Source organism: Panthera pardus, unplaced genomic scaffold, assembly GCF_024362965.1.
Source record: "Panthera pardus isolate Hobbes unplaced genomic scaffold, ASM2436296v1 HiC_scaffold_11, whole genome shotgun sequence".
Taxonomy (NCBI): Eukaryota; Metazoa; Chordata; class Mammalia; order Carnivora; family Felidae; genus Panthera; species Panthera pardus.
Window position 1 is genome coordinate 97,502,753 of NW_026526666.1, and position 23,282 is coordinate 97,526,034.

General features: G+C 44.1%; 1 protein-coding gene across 1 annotated transcript in view; it reads right to left on the reverse strand.

Annotated features, from left to right (window-relative positions):
* The window catches only part of VPS13D (vacuolar protein sorting 13 homolog D), a 257,047-nt gene that overhangs the window by 97,679 nt on the left and 136,086 nt on the right, over positions 1–23,282 (reverse strand). Inside the window, 9 exon segments of the mRNA XM_019461427.2 lie at positions 1,084–1,232; positions 3,254–3,350; positions 4,247–4,396; positions 10,159–10,308; positions 11,122–11,238; positions 13,556–13,735; positions 15,821–15,929; positions 17,274–17,437; positions 23,158–23,266. Of these exon segments, the coding sequence (XP_019316972.2) occupies positions 1,084–1,232; positions 3,254–3,350; positions 4,247–4,396; positions 10,159–10,308; positions 11,122–11,238; positions 13,556–13,735; positions 15,821–15,929; positions 17,274–17,437; positions 23,158–23,266 (1,225 nt within the window).

Below are 23,282 nucleotides of genomic sequence, written 5' to 3' on the forward strand. Positions count from 1 at the left end.
TCCAACATCCTTGTTCACTGAGCAGGAGGATCGCTGAAGACTCTCACAGCTCTAAAATTCCCTGAGGCCCCAGGCACCCGGGTGGCTCAGCTGGTTAAGCGTCCAACTTCGGCTCAGGTCATGATCTCATGGCTCGTGGGTTCGAGCCCCACATTGGGCTCTGGGCTGACAGCTCAGAGCCAGCAGCCCGCTTCAGATTCTGTGTCTCCCTCTCTCTGCCCCTCCACTGCCCACCTGCCCCCCCACCCCAATCTCTCTCTCAAAAAAAAAAAAAAAACACTAAAAAATTTTTTTGTTTAATTTTCTCAGGCCTTACGTTCTGGAGGGGCATCTAGATAGCATATTGCATAGTACAGCACAGTACAAACTTTACAGTCGCATAGACTTGGATTTAAATCCCATCCCCATCCCTTAAAGTAGATCATAATGCAGCAAATAAAGATGAAATTCGGGGTCTCTCTGTCAACTGCGTATCAGGATGATCTGCAAGAGTGTCACATTCAGACACGGTGGTGGGCAAGGCCACGTCTCAGTGGTGTGCAGCTGAGTGTGTTCCTTGAAGGTGGTAGACCTTTCTAGTATCGACCATTCACAAAGAGGTGCATACTCAGGAGGAGAGAACGAGGAGGACAGGCAGGCAGGGCTCTGGCACAAAAGGGAGATACTATCGTGGTTGCGGCTTTTCTCCTGGATCTGGGAGTGGCCCTAGGAAAGTAGGTTCTTAGTTCATTGAGATAACGCCAAGAGCTAAACAGATGGCAGATGGGTTTTATGTCATTCTCTGTTCACTCACATTACTCCTCAATCTTTAGCAAAGGCATACTTAAACATAAAAAAACAAGCCGTGTATACGTATACATACTATACATACATATATACACACGCATATGTATATACAGTATACATATATATACACATACATATACATACCTATACATACATATACACGTCAAACCTTCAAAACGGGAAACCTGGAAAAATATCTGCTACAAATGATGATACTGGACAGAAAAGGCCAATAGTAAACACATTCATTCTTTTCCAGGGAAAGTCATTTTATAACTTACCCAGGTATCAGCTCACCTTAAGATCCAATGGAAGCTTGTTGGAGGTGAACACACTCAGCTTGATCTGGGGAATGCTGATTTTGAGATTTTCAAAGTAATATCGAATTGGTGTTCCACCTTGCTCAGCAGTCTTTTCATGGAGGTTTTCATCATACTTTTCCACCTCTGGTACAAAGTAAAACGGTGAATTAAAACAAAACAAAACAAAACAAAAATGAACCTCCTGAAGTCTCATAATTCCAATGTTTGTGTTCGTGTTGAAATAAATTCACAGAAAAATGTAAATATCTATTTCTGTAAACTTAGTTTTTCAGGGTTTGGTGATGTGTACGGTATCCTGATGTCATTTCTTTGTAAAAGCAGATCTGTTTCATGTTGTTTACCGAAAAAGTACAATAGCCTAACCTTTTGATTTGCGACTCTGTGCCATCTGGCAGATGTCATCTTTGGAAAAACTAATGCAGGTGGGGAAGCCAAAGGCCACGGGCGTGTTTGTTGGCAATGAGTTTTCTAGAAACTGTGTTGCTGTTGTTATTATTATGATTATTATAGACGACCCAGGTTATCTGAACTTATTTTGTATTTGGAGTGTACTTTAACTGAATCATAATGAACAACATGACCAATTAAATAATGCAGCTGAATGAAACAGAGTGCCTTAAAAGAGAAACAGGCTGCAGGCTCTAAAGAAGTGACATCATGGCAGTAAGCAAGCACCTTCTCTCCCAAATGGTGGACATTTGTTAAAGTAGCGGAGTCAAGGCAGATTTTTTTTTCACTTCTCATGAAGTAAAAAGGATTAACATGGACTCGCACACAGTAATGGGCTCGGTTATTTTCTCTTGTACCCACACCCATCCGGCCGGCTTATTTTCACTTGGCTTCACGTGCCTTAGAAATAAAACCAAGGAGATTGTACAAAGCTGCCTATCAAACAAATTTATACCATCAGCTATCATAGTTCTATTTACAGAAAGAAAGGAAATAGGTTTTAGAAAACGATACTGCGACAGACACCTGCTTATCTGTATTCAGGGAACAGAAATAGTTATAGAAAGTGGAGACGCCCCAGTGAAAGACAGGCCAGGATTTTACAAAAGTCTAAATCATTTCTACAATGTTTGGTGAGAAATTGACTCAGAGAAACCTACAAGAACACCATGTCCAATAGAATTTAAAGTAAAACTTCCCAGGAAGGTGCCAAAAGAGAATGGCTACGTGGCAGGCAGGCCCTCAAGTGGCTGTCCAAATGCAAACAGATATTGGCGTTCCCATCCAAAGTGGAAAACACAGTTTTAAACAGATAGGATGTTCCTCTTGATCCCAATTACACTTAAAGTTTAAATTCTAAGTCTGGGTTAAAGGAGCAAAAATATTTGTCTTGCCCTGTTTGTATGTGTGTACATGTGTACACATGTCCCCAGTGATTTTTGTCTCTAGCCAATGTGGGCACATAAACATAAGTCTATCTTATAATTTCTTCAGGCTCGATATTTGGTTTAGTCTTCAAAAGACTAAGCATTACTGACTTCTTTCTAAGCTCTATATACAGTGTTACAAAGGCCATGAGGAGGTATCTAAAATAAAGAGACAAAAGCAAAATGATTTCTATAGCAACTGCTAGAAAAATTTAGGTTTTCAATAGCTTATCTTACTCCCCTCTCCACAGAAGAGTCCAGTAACTAGAAAGCCTGGTAAAGACATTAAGGCATAAGGGTATGACTGTAAAAAGGTAAGAAGTTAAGGCTAGCCAATTTTTTTTCCTCATCTAAACCAAAGGAACTGCCGAAGGGATTTCTGATTCTTGGCCCTGAGTCTGTTTAATAAACAAAGGTTAGGAAACAAAGTGGTTTGCTAAATGACTAACATCATTTCTGTTATCCTAGAGCAGATGAGTCAAAAAAACACACTACAAAGAGGAAAAGTGTGCTGTTTCCCAAAGGCTTACCCCCGGGTACTCCGGGATACCTCTGAGAAGCTTCCTTCGTGCCCATGTCAGCCCTGCAGTCAACAAGCCGTACTCGGAAAGAAAACCACTGAGACACAAGCCTTGGCTTCCGGGCTCAGGTTGTGAGGTGCAAAGGGAGCTTGTCGGGCACCCAGAGGCCACCCGTTTTCATAAGCAGACTAAGAAATGCCATTCTTCGGTCAACTCCCAGACACACACCTAGAGCATTCAACGGTACCTGATTCTGCTTGATCATAGCCAAAAAAACTCAGCAGCTTGAGAAGCAGTTTCTCCTCAATTTGCACTGTGAATCTCTGAGCCGTGATCATCAGATGCTAGAGATAAAGAAATTCTGATTAAAAGTGTAAACACCAGAAGGAACTCTTACCTGTGCCAGTAAGAAGGCCCCAAATGACAATGGTATGGTTTCTTCACTCATGGGATTGTATAATCACGTTGCCAAATGATCCCTGGCTCATCTCTCTCTCTCTACACTGTTACAGTTAGCCAAAAATCCCAGATGTTTAATAGACAATTCAGCACCCTGTTGTTTGGTTTCTGGGGCATCCGTGTCTCCTCTGTCGGGATCACACCTGCAGATGCACTGCCACGGACAGCGTTACGGCACTGAGTTTCCGTGGACGGTAGTTACTTTAAGGAGCAGTAGGATTTGAGGGCTGCATACAGGCTTGGCCCCCACTGGCACTGGTGACAAAGGACCAGAAATATGCGAAGCAACCTCTTAGCTCCCACTTTTCCAGAATCTGTTGCTGTAACAGCTAGCTTGTACCTGGAAACTTCTTTACGAAAGAAAGTGACCTGCTTTTATTAAACAGTGTGGCAGCTTACCCAAGAGCACATCTGTCCTGAGGGCAGACCCCTCCTACCACTCCTTTTCTAATGACTCTTTTAAGAACACATCTGGATCATGCCTGGTCCTGATCAATCTGGACGATGCTATGCTTTCCCACAGACTTCACTTCAATGAATACAGACTCTGGCCTATATGCCTATATGGATTCGGCACAATCACGCACAAGGTCATCGAAATCACAGTTGTGAGAAGAGTTGCTGTAAATTCCTCGACACCGTGGGGTAAGTCACTCGTGCCTCAACCCCACAGGACTACTCTCAGCCACACCCCTCACTGCTGCTCGGAGACCCGGCTGAGAGAGAGCAAATCGGTCCCCTGCCACCGTGCCAGGCCCGTCAGCCTCTCCCACCCGCCTACCTTGTAGATGTTGGTCAGCGCGCTCTTACTGGGGAACTTCACCGCATTCACTTGCACGGCAGGGCCGGTCTCAATGACCTCATTCTCGTTGCTCAGGGGAGTCACATAGAGCATGAAGGGCTGAGTGGTACCAATGAGCTGATTGTCCACCTAACGCACGAAAAGGCAGCGAATCAAAACGAGAACACACAATGAATGGCTCAGTTCTCAGTTTTTACCTTTAAGTGGGGTCTCGTCACGTGTAGGATACTCAGAAAGTACCCTTCCCATGTTACTGTGTCTCAACGGCAGCTGGAAAAATGTACCTGCACTGACGGCCAGCACTGATTGCAGCAGGAATGACAACAGAAGCTACCCTTTATTTGGGCACCAAGCTAGTCTCCTTGCACGCATGGGACCTTGCACCACCGAGTCATGGGACACCGGTGGTGTCAGAGTTACTAGAGTCTGGGCTCTACTCTGCAATCCTCACCACAACCTCCTGAGGACTATCCCTGTCCTCACATCACAGATGAAGAAGCTGAGACCCGAGGCCCTTGCTTAAGGCTGCACAGCTGGTCAATCACAGAACCACGACTTGACTCTAGGTTGGCCTGACCCCGAGCCCAGCGCTCCCAACCACCATGCTACTGATGAATGAACTGAACGGACACTAGGCAACGGAAACCAGGGCATCAGTAGCGCAAGTGGCTACCAAATGGAAACGGTGGTCTGTCCTAAAGTCAAGTCCCTTCCAGGAAGGAAACGGTGATGTCAGTGGCATTAGGGGTGGCTCTAATCACCCACGCCCATCAGCACCATAACCGAGAATGCACGCTACACTCCGCCATGTTTACGGATGTCAGAAGGCTCACTGCAGGAATGAGCCACCTCCACTCTGTTTGCCACCAAAACTCCGTACCAGGAGGAGGAAAGAGAACATCTGTTGGGAACCCCTAGCGTACTTCCACACATCACCTAACGTATCCCTTACTACCACTCGAACGGCTAAGTATTATTCCTCCCCATTTTACAAACACGTGAACAGAAGCTTAGAGACATTAGGTCACTTGTCCAGACACACAGAGCTGGTAGGTAGAAGAGCTGGGATTCAAAGGCAGGCATTTCTGGCACAAATCCTGCGACCCTTCCGTCAGATCACGTGGACTGCCACACAGCCCTCTGTATAAACGGCTGGCTGTCGAGGTGCAGAGCTGAGGGCCAGGCCATGGACACTTTTTCCCGCTTCCGTCCTTGCCCTGCTGTGTACTCGCCTCCACAGCAGCAACACTCGTCTTCCAAAAATACAAATCAAGTCATGCCCTCCTTCCTTTCCACCTGTCAGTGGCTTCCCTTTCTCTTAGGATGAAACCAAACTTCTCCCCAGGGCCTGGGGGATGTAGACACTGCCCATTTCCTTCTCTTCACCACAGAGCACTCTCCTCCACAGCGCACTCTCTTACGACCCCCACACATGAGCCGACCAGTTGTTTCTCAAAAGTGGGCAACTCTCCCCACTCAGAGGCTCTGGATTCGGAGGGAATGCTCTTTAGCCTCAAATCCTTCTCCGTGGCTCGCTCAATGTCTTCTTCGAAGTTCAGCTCTCACTTCTCAGGAAAACCTTCCAGGGCCACTTGATCTAAAAAGCAGCTCGATCCTGCTTTATTCTTTATGACTGTATTCACAGCTGCTAATTATTTATTCACTGGCTTGCATATTTATTGGCTGACTTCTTCTCTCGGCTGTTACCCAAAGAGAGCAGAAACCTCATCTTCTGAGTTATGACTGTATCTCCAGATACAGCTGATGCTTAAGACTTTACTGAGTGAATGAATCACCTGTCATATCCAATAGAGGAAAGAACAGGAAAGTTCTCACCCTGGTCTGACCTCTCCTTTGTTCTTTCCCCAAACATATTTGATACAAGATGTGTAAGAGTTAGGAATTCTAGTTTTATTCTCCAATTAGATTAGATGCTCCCTAAGGACGGGACTGTATTTTCTATTTTTAAATGTTCATTCTCACAGTGCTATAATCATAGTAAACACTCAAATCTATTTTCTATGATTCACAGCACACATTAAATCAAAAGGTACTGTAGTAGAAAAAAAATTTTTTAATTAAAAAGTTAATGAAATTCACAAAGAACAGATGACTCCATGGATCTTCCTCTGGAAGGTCAAAAATGAAAGACAAAGAAATTAGAAGCACAAGATATTAACTTTCTATCTGTCCTCAAACAAATGGGATGTGATTAGCCTGAACTATCTGCTCTTTGTGATACAGGATAAAAGAAAACGTTTTTCTGAAAAGGGGTTTCGGCACGATGGAAGTACATGCCGTGAGCGGGAGCAGGAGGCTGCCCACCTGGGGAAGGAAGTACAGTCTAGGTCTTTGGATCCTTCTGGAAATATTTACCAGGAAGTGTTTTCCTGGACACGTCAACCCTGGTGGAGGCTGGGATAAAGGCCTGCAAGTGTGATGCTACCAGAGAAGAGCTGTCTTGTGACAACAAAACTCTGGCAGAAACTGTCAAAATCAACCTTTTCAGAACTCCGAGTTAACCAAAGGCTTGCAACGACCCAGGGATCAGTTACTGGAAACTCAGCAAGAACGGTGAGCTCTGTGGCGTTCCCATGATCCTTTCCCATCCGCTTTCTCCAGGTCCAAAGAGGCCTCGAAAACCAACAGCCCCGTACCCTGGCAGCCAGTGGGGGAGAGGCGGGGACCAGTTTCCAGCTCCCCTAAAAGCTCCATTCCCAGAGAACTGTCACGTCTAGGGCTTGTCTGGCACGTCTCCCATTCCTGGTATCAGTAATTTGTGTCTTCTCTTTTTTTCTCCTGATCAGACTCATTAGAGGACTGCTAACTTTACGGATCTTCTCAAAGAACCAGCTTTTGAGGGCTTTCTTGTTTTGTTTTGTTTTTTTACTGTAGTTGCTGGTTTCTTTTTCAGTGATTCCCATTGGGATTTTTATTATTTCCTTTCTTCTGTTTATTTTGGGCTTACTTTGTTGTTGTTGTTCAGTTTCTTAAGATGACACCTGAATTCATGGTTTTCAGACCTTTCTCCTCTAATATTTAGCACTATAAATCTCACTTCGGTACAGGTTCAGTGAGTGGCGTTCCGCTGATTCTGAGATGTCGTGTTTTCATCTTCATTCAGTTCAAAATATTTCCTAATTTCTATTAGATTTCTATTGGTTTCTTTGACCCATGGGCTATTCAGAAGTGTGTTTTATAGTTTCTAAACATTTGGGGGATTTTTCCAGCTATCTTTCTGTTATTTCAATTTGATTCCATTGTGATCAAAGGACATACCGTGTGACTTGAGTCCTTTTGCCCTTGGGAATTGTCTCCTGGTCCAGAATGGGGTCTCTCTTAGAAACGTTTCACCTGCACTTGAGAAGAACGTGTTCTCTGCTGTTGCTAGGTGGACTGCTGGATAAATGTCAATTAGGTCTCCCTGGCTGGGAGTGCTATTCAAATCTAGTACGGCTGTGATTACTTGCTGCTTATGTGCTTATTCTAGCGATTATTCACAGAGGGCAACGGAATCTCCTACTATAACCATGTGTTTGTTCATTTCTTCTTTCAGTGCTATCAATTTTTGCTTCCTATATTTCAAAGCCCCACAATCAGGTATGTAAATAGGATCGTTATGGCCTCCTGACACACTCTTTTATCGTTAGGAAATTCTCTTCCTTATTCCTGGTAATATGCTTTGCTCTGCAATTGATTCTGATGGTAATCAGAATCACTACCAGTGAATCACTCTCTTATGATTCCACTCTTATGACTAGGCCTAGCTCAGTATGTCTTTTTCCATTCTTCTCTTTTTCACCTATTTGTGTCTTTATATTTAAAATGTTTCTTGGAGGCAGCATATAATTGGAACTTGCTTTTTTTTATCCCATCTGATCATCTCTGCCTTTTCATTGGAGGTGTTTGTAGCATCTACATTCATTTGATACAATTAGGTCCGAATGAGTCTATCATCTTGCTATTTGTTTTCTATTTGTCTTACCCACTCTTTCCCATGTTTTCTGCTTCTTCTGCCTTCTCTCGGATTATCCATTTTATCTCCTTTGTCGGATTATTAGTGGTAGCTCTTTGTTGCTTTAGGATTTATAGTATTCATCTTTTTTTTTTTAATTTTTTTTTTTTTAACGTTTATTTATTTTTGAGACAGAGAGAGATAGAGCATGAACGGGGGAGGGTCAGAGAGAGAGGGAGACACAGAATCTGAAACAGGCTCCAGGCTCTGAGCTGTCAGCACAGAGCCCGACGAGGGGCTCGAACCCATGAACTGTGAGATCATGACCTGAGCTGAAGTCGGACGCCCAGCCGACTGAGCCACCCAGGCGCCCCTATAGTATTCATCTTTAACTTACCAATTTTTGTTGAAAGGACAGCATACTCCTTCACATGTATTAACATTACAGTTAATACACGTCCATTTCTCCCCTCCAGACTTCATGCTACGGTTGTCATTCACTTTATTCTGACATGTCCTACATGTCCTACCCCAAAACACAGTGCTGTTACTTTTGTCTAAGCAGTTGATCATTTCTTAAAGAGATCTAAACAATTAGAAAATAATCTTATAGATTCAGCCACGTACTTATCATTTCAGGTACTCTTCGTTCCTTTACGCAGACCCAGATTTCCAGCTGCTACCACTTCCCTGTGCCTGAATGATGTTCTTTATCTTTTTAGCGTGAATCTGCCGGGAATGAGTTCTTTTTAGATTTGTATGTCTAAAAACATTTTTATTTCGCTCTTGTTTTGGAGACACACAGCCGCTGGGCATAGAATTCTAGGTTGACAGTCTTTCCTCCTTCCAGTACTTTACAGATGTTGTGTATGGTCCTGTCACTCGCACGGTTCCCAGTGAGCAGTCGGCTGCCACTCTCACCTTTGCTGCTGCACGTGACATGTCTTGTTTAATCTGGATGACTTATCACGGTTAATTATAACGCACCGCGGTACAGTTTCCTCTGCATGCATGTGCACGTGCGTGTTTGGATTTGTGCTTGAGCTTCTTCTGCCTGTGAGTTTAGTTTTCATTAAGTTTGGAAAATTTAGGACCAAGATTTCTTCCACTATTTTTTATATGCCCTCCTCTCAATCTTGGCCTTCAGGGACTCCAATCATCTGTATGTTAGGTTGCTTGAGGTTGTCCCCTAGGTCACTGATGCTGTTTTCTTTTTACAGATGATTTTTCTCTGGGCATTTCAATTTGGACAATTTCTATTGCTATGTCTTCAAGTTCACTAATCTTTTTTCTGTACTGTGTCATCTGCTATTAATTGAATGCAGTGTGTTTTTCATTTTAATCTCTAGAAGTCTAAGTTTCTCGTATCTTCTAGGCCTCTACCTTTTTGAACATGTACAATGTAGTTATAATAACAGTTTTAATGTTCTTCTTTGAAAATTCTAACATCTGTGTTAGCTCTGGGTCAGTTCGACTGATTATCTCATTATATATTTTGTTTTCCTACCCCTTTGCACACCTGGTAATTTTTGACAGGATGCCAGATCTTGTGAATTTGACTTTGTTGGGTGTTGAATATTTTTATATCCCATTAAGTCTTAAGCTTTGTTCAGGGATACAGTTAAATTACTTGGAAACAGATCGATCCTTTCAGAGTTTCCTTTTATGATTTGTTAGGCAGGTCTGGAGCAGTGCTCAGCCGAGGGCTAATTATAGTTCACTGGGAACGCAAGACTTTCTGGAGACTCTTCCCCCTGTCACATATGTTATTAGTGTTTCCAGTCCGGCTAGGGGAACAAAACCCATCCCCAGCCCTGAAGGTCATGATAAGATCGCTGCCGAAACATTAACGTTTTTAGGACGCCAAACACTGGATCTGGCTGGGTGTTCAGCAAGAACACAGGCGGATTAATAAGTTGAGAACTGCCCGCCTTACCTGCACATCCTGTATGCTGAGTTCGAGCATGTGACTGGTTGCCAACTGTGTATAGTGCACATTGATTCCTGTAAGACTTGCAAAGACCAGTTCTTCTGGGGCTTTATTAATTAAGGACAACCCAATTCCACCTTCTAACTTCACAAGCACCTGAAAGGAAACCAAAATACAACACAGTGACAGTCTCAAACAGAGGCCAAGGTAGCCAGGAGAGGACAAGGAAAGAAATGGCTTTGAATCCCTCTACTTTACCTCTGAGCAGAAGAAAAGCACTTAGAGCAGAATCGTATTACCCAGCTCCGTCGTCTCGCCAGGCGCCTTTCTCTCCAGGCACAGTGCCCACCCCACCCAGAACTCCAAAGTGATATGATGATACTCTCTCGGAGCTCTGAGGACATTCTGCATTTCGTTACAGGAAAATAATTTTTGAAAATCTTTCTCCCTTTTTGGGATGCAAGCTTTTAGTAAGTTATTCACTGAAATTTGTAATATCCGACACAGTGCTTTACCCATAGGTCCTTAATTTAAAAAAAATCACTAAATAAATATCCAGTAAGTGTGCATTTTCATGTTCACTTCATGTTCCTTTTCAAACTTTTTACTTTCCAAAGCCCAAACAGGGAGAGAGGAAGAAAGACAACAAGAGAAAGCTGGGGCCCCTCAAAAAAAATCTAGTTGTGTTATTCTCGACCTTCAGTCCTGTGTAAATTCAAATCATTTAGCTTTCTTTATTGTCATCTTACTTTAGCAACATTTGTTACATTCGGATTCAACTTTAGCTATCATTTAATTAACATATTCACACATACATGTTGTGATAACAGTAAACACCATGAAGCAACAGCCATATTTAGAATTCACAGAGGGCAGAGAGAAAAGAGGTCTAAAACTGAGAAAAACCACAGAGCAAAACTCTAAACAAATTTCTGATAAAGAAATAAGTGTGCAATACTCAAAACTTACTTCTAATTCCTGCTCTGTGTCTGGATTCTTCAATTTCTGTACCTCTTGTTCAGTTACAGGAAGCTCACCCACTTCATATGATGAACGGTCACTTTTCCGTTGGGAGAAATCTGTTATCTGAGGTCAAAACACTATACTGAGAGGGCTCATACTTCCACAGTGAAACCTATTCCATACCAACTAGATAGATCAAAAGTCACTATCTGCTCAACCATCCTGTGGAAGTTCATGGTTTCCAAAGCACTGCCAAGTAAGACTTATGTAATAATGAAGTAAACTTGGTTTTAAGTCTACATGGCAAATGCCAAGCTGCAGACCATGAGACCCTCATATGGGGGAGCAGGGGGAGGCATATGCAGGTGATCTAGAATTATACAGGTCAAGTCAAAATACGCAAACCTCAAGATCACTGCATTCAACATTTGTCTTAAAAGAAGGGTGCTTTTATTTTATTTTTAAGTATTTATTTATAGGGGCACCTGGGTGGCTCAGTCAGTTAAGCGTCCGACTTCGGCTCAGGTCACGATCTCACGTTTCGTGGGTTCGAGCCCCGCGTTGGGATCTGTGCTGACAGCTCAGAGCCTGGAGCCCGCTTCGGATTCTTTGTCTCCCTCTCTGCCCCTCCCCCACTTGTGCTCTCTCAAAAATAAATAAATGTAAAAAAAAAAAAATTTTTTTTTACAATGTTTATTTATTTTTTGAGCAGGGTTGGAGGGGCAGAGAGGAATCCAAAACAGGCTCCACACCGTCAGCACAGAGCCCGATACAGGGCTCAATCTCACGAACCATGAGATCATGACCTGAGCCCAAACCAAGAGTCTGATGCTTAACCAACTGAGCCAGGCAGCCGCCTCAAGAAGGGTGCTTTCATTTTTTTTATTTTTTAAATGTTTTATTTTATTTTTGAGAGACAGAGAGAGACTGCATGAGTTGGGGAGGAGCAGAGAAACAGGGAGACACAGAATCCGAAGCAGGCTCCAGGCTCCGAGCTGTCAGCACAGAGCCCGACGTGGGGCTCGAACCCACCGACTATGAGATCGTGACCTGAGCCGAAGTCGGACACCTAACCGACTGAGCCACCCAGGCACCCAAGAAGGGTGCTTTTAGAAAAGATATTGTAGATTATGACGAACTTCCTCAGACAGTTCACCCTTACACACCAGCCTCTTTCCTTTTCTCCTCAGCTCTCTAATTACACCCTGACCTAAGCACATGACCTCCAGCACATCTCTCCCGAGCGTCCCACCCATATTTACACTGATTTCTGGACATTTTCACATGGACAACACATCTAACAAGTCCAAAACTTAACTCCCCATTCCTCTCAGAAGTCTCTTCAGTGTTCATGTCTTAGTGACATGGATTATTGTCCTACTTGCCCAAATCAAAATCCTGAAAGCCATTCCTGACTCCTTCCTTCCTCTCATTCTCACCTTCCATCAATCAGGAAATCTGTCGGACTCTCCTCCTTAATAAGCTTCCATTTCTACTTGTTTCTCTCCAACTTCTTCAGCCCTACCCCTGCCACCTGCTTGAATCGGGGCCACACACCCTCATCTGCAATGCTGTAGCGGCCCCTCAGCTGTCTTCTATCTCCAGTTTTCCTCCACTCCCATCCTCCACGCTGCAGACAGAGCGAGCGAGCGAAAAACATTTCTGCTCACGTCATTCCCTGACTCCTCACTGCCACAGAAAACCCCAAAAATTGGTAGCATGTATCAGGCTTTTAATAATCTGGCCCCAGCCTTACTTTTGAGCATAGACTCAGCGCCAGTCGGGTGTCTCCCTTTTATCTCCAGGCCTTCACTTATCAACTTTCCAAATACCGTATGTGCTCAGTACCTCGCATCGTACCCGGCTCCAATAAGCGCTCGATAAATAACTGTGGGACGAACACTCTTATTATTTGGGCACAGCCCCTCTACCTTTCCTCTTGATCTGGCTAACATAATTCCTTTCAGTTAACCTTTAGACCTCAGCTTAAGTATTACTTCTCTTAGGATCCCCAAGCCTCCAAACCTGGGAATACAAATCCTTTCTATATATGCAATGTAACACCCTCCCCTCCTGCTCTCAAAACACAATACTGTCATTGTGTGATCAGGGACCTCGTGTGTCTTGTTGTTAATGCCACTGATATGGCAATTATTGGAAGATTAATAAGATCTGATGAACGATAATAAAAATAATAATATGTAGCATTCTTGGCATTACCTTCTTGAATTCATATACTTTTTTTAATATCATCTTATATTTTTATAGTTTCAATTCTTATAACAACTTTGTGAGGCAGGTCTTGCCCCCATTTTATAAATGAAGACATCATATCCTCATAACCAGAAAAATGTTTCCATAAATATTTGTTGAATGCCTAACCAATGTGTGGGGGGAAAGCACAGCGAGATTCATGTCAATTCTCAGGATAAATCATCACCTGGAGGGCTCTAGTCGGTCCGTCTGGGATGACTCTGATGGATAACATTCCAGAACCAGGCCTCATTTTTTGGTTGATAAATTGTTGTTCAGGTGGCACTGGCCCCAAAAGCTCCATGGAAGTATCAGGACCAAGAACAACTTCAGCTCCGTCAAACAAACCAGAAAGCCCTCCTTTGGCCTGAAAGAATAAAGATGTGTAAGAAAAGGAGAGGCCCTGGCTCTGACAACTTAACATATCATTTGAAACAAGTTATCAAATGTAAATTCTCTTTTGAAGGGTCATGGTCCATTCTTAACAAAAACATTTACTATTTTTTCAGCTTTGCAGAAGATGAAAACCAGGAGGATTACCTGGGCAAGACAGATAGTTACGCTACACGAATGAAGAGAATTCTGAGTAAGAATAGAGTATGTTGGTTTAGTAATAACTTCTAGTCATTAAGATAAGCTTTAAAAAAGTACCAAAGCCCTGTTGCCCTGTTTCTCATTTTGGGTTTGCTTAAAACCCTAAGACATTCTGAAAATAAAGCAATTATAACTGTCATTCAACTCTCCAATAAGAAGCAAATTGTAGAGTTGAACACCTCCCCAAACAGGCCTGTGGTTGGACAGTCAGCTCAAATATTCAGAAGATGACACCTGTTCTAAAATGAAACCGGGAATGGTGAATGTCACCTGAGAGCCAGATATTCCGACCTTTGGAGAAAAGTATCTTCTGCTATCTGCCCTGAGCAAAACGGAAGTCTACAGGACAATGCCAACGAGACAGCAGATACAGGGCTAGAGAAGACAATGGCTAGAGTATCTCGACCCCCTTTGTTAATTTTTAAATACTGAGTAATCAAAAGGAAACTTCAAGCTGGGTTTAAAGAACACATTTCAACATGGAGAAAGCTTTTTACGACTGTTGTAAGTTCAGAAATAAAGTGTGTACGCAGTCTTATCAGGGCAGTGTCAGGAGATGGTTAATGCCTTCGATTACTTTCTTTAGAACAGGAAGATTGAAACAAGCTTATTTCCCTAACCAAAGCACACTTTGCTCTGCTGAATACTGTTATTATAGGGTCACTCACAAGCAGAGAAATGATGTAATGGATTCGAGAAGCAACAACACACCAGAAAAAGATTTTTTGGTGCGGGTGGGGGTACTCTGAGAGAATCTGAATTACATGGGCTTTAGGAACAAACTGGAAGTAAAGTCAGGGTCAGACATGGGGCCCAACAATTATAACACACCCTCTCTTGCCTCCAGAAGCCTGAATTGTATTGCTAATTGAAAATCACAAATCCGTTCCAGATGTGTGCTTCACAGAAGTAAGCAGCTCGTCTTTGATGAAAAAAGCTCAGGGCAACAGAGATAAAGAAAATAAGTCTCACCAAACAGCAGGCAGAGGCTCCTTACAGTTTTGCTCAGTGCCCTGGAGAACAGTCTCCCATTTTGGAGGGACAGCCTGGTTTCCACCAGGGACAAGCACCAAGAGTTCTCTGGCGAAGGCCTGGTGTTCCAGTGTTTAACTTTTGGGCAAAGCCCGGGGCTGAGGCAGAAACGCTCCTTGTCCCCCATGTTGTTCAGCCCTCGGCCCAAGCCTCTGACACAGAACTTCCTATCAACTCATCTCAGACCCATGGTCTCATTTCTCACATGAAGCCAGAAGGGCAGAAAATCCAAACTCCTGGTAATTTTCCAAACACGTATTTGCTTATGAAGTACCTGGCGGCTTATCGTGGCGTAGACTGGCTGAGGACAGAGGACACTGACCAGCAATTTTCATTCTGACATTTGCTGCAACAATTAAACGCTTATTTGGGTACCACTAAGAATGCAGAAATTGACAGAGTCTGGAGAATGGAGAGCCCACGACGATTGCTCACCATCTCCTAGAACACTTCACCGAAGACTGGTGTAGATGCCACATTAACTTCACAGGCCTAAAACTACTGCACCTAACTTAGCAGTGGGCTCTTTGCTGGCATTTTTCTTTCTTTCTTTTAAAACTTACCACTTATATCACCAAAGAAAAACAACCAGATAAGCCAAGGAAAAAATCCCATTACTTTCAGGCAACCACTCCCAATACAGTTCTCATATATTATCACCTTAAAAAATATTTCCCCTATAAGTGCATAGAGATGCACAACAAGTTTCTTGACTTTCCCTTGCTCTGGAATTACTTTTCCCCATTCAGCAACACATTGTGTATATACTAATTGATACTTTGTTTCAAAGAGGGCTCCAACACGGCTTGCTACAAACACTACTGACCTGGACAACCAACCCATGTAGCCCACAGGTCAGTTTTCCTTCTCGGAAACTCCACGTCTGAGTTGTGCTTCGCCTGCGATCAGGCTTTCTTAGCATCAGTGGCTCGTATCTGGAACACAGGAGAGTGCAATGAATACTCTGAGTCAAATACATTCGGCCTGAAGAGAATATCGGGATCGTGGTTTTGCTCTTTCTTCCAACATCCTCCACTTTTAAAACCTAATGGGCAGGTGACGCCTGGGTGGCTCGGTTGGTTTAGCATCTGACTTCCACTCAGGTCATGGTCTCATGGTTCATGGGTTTCAGCCCCGCGTCAGGCTCTGTGCTGACAGCTCGGAGCCTGCAGCCTGCTTCGGATTCTGTGTCTCCCTCTCTCTCTGCCCCTCCCCTGCTCACACTCTGTCTCTCTCTCTCAAAAATAAACATTAAAATAAATAAACAAACAAACCACACACACACACACACACACACACACACACACACACACACACACACACACACCCTAATGGGCAGGTAGCCTGGAATCTCGTGACAGCTAAGTATCTCTTAATGAGAGAGGAGGAATAAGCCAAAACGGAAAGCAATAAACAGGAGGACACAAAGGAGTACTGGTACTTTTAAGGATTCTACTAGATGTAATGAGCAGGTTCCTGCATTCCCACAGCGACAGGCAGTCTGAGAAGGGCTATGTGCTAAAAAGATCTTGAAATATTTTCAAGAGACTTTTTTCTGTTTAATTCCCAATTACTTTTATGTTGGGTTTTCACTTGTAAGTTATGTAAAGTCATTTTGGAAGTGAATTTTGGAAGGTATTAACTGGAAAAAAATAAACTGACTGCATAAAGACACTAAGGCATAGGCAAATCAAATAACTTATCTGTCCCTAATAACCAATCTGAACCCAAAGAGTTCATCATAAAAACATCTTTGATTGTTCTCTCAATAATTCACTTCTGCTTTTGAAATATTTAACAAAATTCTTAGAAAGACCAAAAAAAAAAAACAAAAAAACCCCAAACAAAAAACAAAAAAAAACAACTGCTCAGGGTGCCTGAGTGGCTCAGTGAGTTGTGTCTCTGACTTAGTTTCGGCTCAAGCCACGATCCCAGAGTCGTGGGATCGAGCCCCGTGTTGGGCTCCGAGCTGAGTGTGGAGCCTGCTTAGGATTATCTCCCTCTCCCTCTCTTGCTCTCCCTCTGTCCTTCTCCCCGTCTGTGCTCTTGCTCTCTCACTTTCTCTCAAATAAAAATAAATAAATAATATTAAAAACAAACAAACAAACAAAGGCTCAAAACTTGTATTTGGGAACACGACAGGTCTTTCACTGAAAAAAAATACAAATACAAAGATACAAATTCTTACTTCATTTACGGTCTCACTTTTTGGTGTGTATTTCCACTGAAACTGAGTTTGGAAGCAAAGAATTCACATCAAAAGTTGTTTAGAAAATCACCTGTTGTCAGTCACTGCAGCAAGGCCAGCGATGTCTAAGATGGCGCAACCCTCGGGGGAGCGGGCCGCAGAGGGCTTGTTGGGGTTGTGGGGCACCGAAGACCCCTCGTGGGCCAGCATGCCCGTGCCGGTCATCCTCCACAGCTGGGAGCGCTTCCCGGGCTCCTGAGGGCAGAGACGCAAGGACACAGGAAGCGGTCACAGGCAGCCAGGCTTCAGGTAAGGGAGTCAAGAGCTGCACACAAGGGCTAAGTTCTCAATTCAAAGCCACACTAAAAGACATTTTCCACATTATACAATTCTAACTTCCATTGTCGTCAATCCTGAGCTGCACCTAGGATGAAATACACTGAACTCGTCAACCAAACAACCCCAAATTACGAACAATGTAAACTTAGAAAATGTCTTCGTCTCATATACTTGGTATTTTCTGAGCAAACTAGTGAGCTGAGGTTCGGTCTAATCTCCATTAGCTGCACCGCTAGGATAAGTGCTGTTCCAGATGGTGACCCTCGGGTGCCCTGACCTTAGAGAGGGATCCAATTATACAGAGTATATATGATAGTCTTTATATGTGATCACTGGTAATCCTCATAACTGGCAGACAACCAGAATTTACCAGATGTCTTCTCCCTTCCTGTGTTTCTAGTGGAAGTAGACTATATTGAGGGATTCTAATTTACAGATTAATTGTATTCAAATATTAGGTTGACTGAATTCAAAGGTTATGCTAAGGTGATTGCTGCTAATTTTAAATATAGTTTCTTCTTAGGAATATTTTACAAGCAGCACTTGACTTCCAGGTCAATCCACGGAGGTCTATAAAATCCGGTATATTCAAGAAGTAATGATAATAATACTTATTGAGAATTTACTATGTGCCAGCCAGTGATCCACGGGATTTATTCATTCAGTCCTCATTTGACCCTCAAAACAATCCAATGACATATATCCTCTTACTGTCCTTACTCACAGGTGAGGAAGTTACGGTTCAGTGAGATGAGGACGCTTTCCCGTGGTCACATGACCTGGAGGTGGTGGAGTGGGGAGTTCACTTCCACAGCCTGATTTCAAGGTCAACATGCTTAACCATTCTGCTCACACGGCCTTCCTAACACGATGTGGCTGGTTCTGGTTCAGTAACACCTAACCACTAGAATTCTTGCTGGGTGAACATATACTCCGGCTGGACCCATCAGGATGACATCCACTCTCACCAGCTGGGAGCTCCTCCAGAGTGACAAACTTGTGGGTACCATAAACTGGGTCTGGGTACCATGCTGCCCCCGCGTTGGAAAGACAACTTCTGCGTTACATTTTCTTTTTTAATGTTTATTTATTTTTGAGAGAGAGGAGAGAGAGAGAGCGAGCACAAGCAGGGAAGGGGCAGTGAGAGAAGGGGACAGACGATTCAATGCGGGCTCTATGCCGACAGCCCAATGTAGGGCTTGAACGCACAAACGGTGAGATCATGACCTGAGCCAGAGTCAGACACTTAACCAACCGAGCCACCCCGGCACCTCACATTCTACAGAGTAAAAACTAACGACATAATACGAATATGAATTCCAAATGCCAGGATTTGAAACCGGGCCGCACCATTTACCAGCTGAGTGACCTTGGACAGGTTACTCAATCCCTCAGAGCTTCTGTTTCCTGATCTGTCAAAGGGGGAAATTAGCTATCGTTTAGGGTTCTTGTGATAAGTGTAACAAATAGAAGGCACTCAGCGCATGCCTGGCACAGGGTATGACCTCAATAAATGTCTGCTGTGTCATTTTGACCACAGTTCTTTACACAGCACTTTATGTACCTCATCTTAGCTGATCCTTCTCCCAAACCTGCTGGATCGGGAAGAAAATGAGGTTCAGGGAGGAATGTGAAATACCAGATATCATACGTCTTTAAGGGAGGGTGCTGTCTCTCCCTCGCTGCCGCCTCCCACGTCTATAGAGATGGAACAGACCTCTGTGTCTCCCTCTGAAGTCCCCACAGGCTCACGTCTCTGTTCGCAGTGGGAGAGTCCGTCTACCCACGGCGCCAAATCCACATGGCAAAGTATCTCAATTACCCTGCAGGTGTTCCAGATCGGGAATCTAAGCACAGATGCTTTATGAAATCAAGTTTTCATCCATGCATTCCTCTACTGTCTGCCTTTATGTACAGACTCATCATAGTTGGAAACTACCAACATTTCCATGTAAAAATCTGAGCTGTACCACTGTCCTTCCAGTTCCCTACCCCCCTTCCCTCACAATTTAGCCCTAAAACCTTTAGATGACACTGAGGAGGACAGAAGTCCATGGGGATTGTGGGTGTTGGGGTGGGGGGCGGACAGCCCAGAGTGCGGTGCTGAAGCCCAAGGCGGGTGATGATCCTCACACGGGACTGGGGGACGAAGGCTTCGTGTGGATGGTCAGAGATGAAGAGAGGGGAGAAGGGCATTCCTGCGAGGGGCGGGCTGGAAGGGGTGCTGTCCAGGATGTGGAGATGGGAGCCGGAGCCAGGGAGCGGGCTGTTTATACAGGGATGGGGTGCAAGATCAATTTGTGATGTGGGACTGGAATTGGAAAGAATCAGTGAGAACTGCTGGTTTTTAAGATGGAGAGATACAGAAATATGCAAAATATGTCTGTATATGAGATATGCGTGTGTACATGCACGTGTATCACGTCTGTGTGTGCACCTGTATTACAGCGTGCGTGTGTGCGCAGGTGTGCAGGTACACATAGTCCAAGCACACGTGAAAGCCCTAGCTCTGTGCCCTGGGAGAGCCTGGAAACGACACCACCATGACAAGTGCACCCAGTGTATACAGCTTAGCTTTCTAACTCCCATTCTCGGACAAGAGGGATCAGAAGTGGCAAACCCAGAAAAGCAGCAGGGAAAGTTCAGATGAGCCCAGAATAACCTGCTGTGTTAGAAAGTAAGGAAGTGTTCAAGGACTGAGGGGCATACGTCCAATGGACACAGAAGGTTGAAGAGCTCCCACGGGCCAAATACGGGAACTGAGCACTAAACGTATCCTGACAGTAACAGGTAACACGCTGAGTAAAAGAGGAATCCATACCCACGACAGACGCGACGCTATGGAGGACACTGCCACACCCACCCCAAATTCTCATGTTGGAGACCTCACCCGAAACTTTGACGGTATTTGGAAATGGAACCTTTGGGTGGTAATTAGGTTTAGACAAGGGCGCACGAGGGGGGCTCTCCTGATGGACTTAGTGCCGTTGCAAGAACAGACACCGAGCTTGCTTTCTCCCCCCCACCCCAGAGTCTCTGCCATTTGAGGACACCGCGAGAAGGCACAAGTCTACAAGCCAGGACGTGGGCCCTCAGCAGGGAACCAAAGGGCCAGCACCCTGATTCTGTACCTCCCAGCCTCCAGAACTGTGAGAAATAAATTCCCATTATTCAAGTCATCCGGTCTGTAGTATTTCGTTATACAAGTTCAGGCTAATACGCATACGTAACACACAGCAACTGTGATGAGGTTCAGGATATCTACACAGTCTCAAAGTACCTGTCCACAAGGTCTTTACTAAATATGAGGGCAAGACAGAAACTTCAGCTCACGGTACAGAAGGCCAGCAGCCATCACCTTCCTCTAGTGCTAAAGCACCAACAGTAACAGGATGAATCAAAACCACAGCATCACTTCTACAGAACTTCTGCCCATTTTTCTCTTACGTTTGAGATTCGTTCAGTATAAAAAGTAAAAACCAGGGGCGCCTGGGTGGCTCAGTCGGTTAAGCGTCCGACTTCAGGTCAGGTCATGATCTCACGGTCCGTGAGTTCGAGCCCCGCGTCGGGCTCTGTGCGACAGCTGGGAGCCTGGGGTCTGCTTCAGATTCTGTCTCCCTCTCTCTCTGCCCCTCCCCTGCTCATGCTCTGTCTCTCTCTGTCTCAAAAATAAATAAAAACATTAAAAAAAATTTAAAAAAAAAAGTAAAAAACAAAAAACACCAACAAAAACAAAAACCCAACCAACCAACCGACAATCTAAAATGTCACTCTCTTTGTTCCTGACTAAAGAGCAGAAGTCCCGTTGCTACTGCTAATTCTTAGAACTCCGCTTGGTTTTGGACGTCAGCATAACTTATTTATGTCCACCCTCCTAGGTGCCATTTTTCATCCCCATCAAAGGAAATTAACAGTAAAAATGTTACATAAATTATCACATCCTCTTCAAAGTGTTTCTGCTACTTCATAAAAAACTTTGCTTTTCTCTGCTTCACAGTCCCCTAGTCCTTGGAGATTACACAGCTATTTGACATTGCTGTTTTGCTGATCACACCCGATGATCCAATCCCAGCTGGTAAATCACGTTACTCCCGAGTTCGTTTCCATTCATGCTAACATCCTCCTCGACTTGAACATTCTCTGAAAGCCATCTGACAACATCATTTCCAAGGACGCTCTGCCACTTATTTTTTCAATTCACCGGACTTGTCGGACTCGCTGCTTTCTATTTTTAGATTATTGCTTTTCCAAATTTTCTTCTTCACAATTCCCCCATAAGAGCCTCCAGAACTGGGCGCTTTCAATTACTATGGCTCGTGGTCTCTTTAGTTGTCACCATCCCCAAATCTTATTTCCAAAATGCATCTCACACGTAAGCGAGGCCTCCCATGGAGTGTGAGAACACGGTAAGCAAACCTGAATTAAGTGACTTTGAATGGGTGGAACAGAAGAATTACAAGTACTGATAGGGTGACGGACGGGTGGACCTTGGAAACACCACGCTAAGCCTAAGAGGCCGCTCATAAAACACCAATCATATGCAAGCCCAGACAGGGAAGGACGCAGAGACAGAAAGTAGATGAGTGGCTGCTTAGGGCTGCAGAGCAAGAAAACAATGGCGTCAGAGCTAGAGACACAGGGTCTCTTCTAGAGGTGCTGAAATGTTCCGAAGTTGAGCGTGATGCTGCTTGCACGTATCTGTGGATATACTACAAAGCACTGAACTGTACACTTTAAGTGGGGGGCCTGTATATGAATTGCATCTCAGTAAAGCTGTTAAAAATGTAAAAGTGAATTAAAAACACACGTATTCAAGTTTCGCTTGAATTATTTGAACCTGCCTCGTTCCCCAGTTACAAATTTGCTAAGAGCTGTACAAACTCACATCCAGGTGAGGCGACGCCACTGACACACGCGCCACCACCTCTGGTGATAAAAGGGGTCCTTTGTCCCCATCTGGGCAACTGGTAAAGAGACACTCTCTACCAGGGTTATTTTGGGACTGTGTGATTTACATTATGCAAAATCTTCTGGAACACAGCCATCAGGTAAACAGGTTTTAAATCATCATCATCAGTAATCTCCTTCCTCTTAAAGTCACCTCTACGCCTCTGAGTTCTCAGGCGCCTTTCGTGTTGAGGTTTGAACTACTTATCGCCAGTCCGTCTGCCATCTGTGCTGCTTCCGGCCAGATTTGCCTGCCTTCCTCTCTATACATAGGTCTATTAGTGGAAACATTTCCCTAAACTGACCCTTGGAAAGAACGTGTGTCGGCATAAAAAGGGGGAAAGTTGTCAGTTTGATCATTTTTCCGTTCAGTTTAGGAAATAGTAGACTGGGGAGCCATTTCAATGGAAAAAGAGAGTATTGAGAACAGCAAATCATGACTCGGGAAAAAAATGAATTTAAAAGATAAGTTCTCCAAAAAGGGCATCGAAGGTGAGAAGGGCTTGGAATTCCTAGAGCAGATGTCACAGGACAGGAGGAAGAACAGCAACTTGAGCAGGAGAGACCCCGCATCCCACCCTGAGCAAGTTGTCCAGCCTGTGCATGAGGAGGGGCCAGACTGCATGACCAGAGTCCCCTCCACAGCTAACAGTCTCCCCTTCTAAACTCCAAATGCTAAGTGCTCTTACCTTCTTCTTTAAAATGACTCTCTGTGTCTTTGGTGAGACATCCAAGACCAGCTCTGCACAGGTGGTGGCCTTGCTGGAAGCCACAGGCCTTCCTGTCCCCTCCTGTAAACTGGAATTAAAACAGT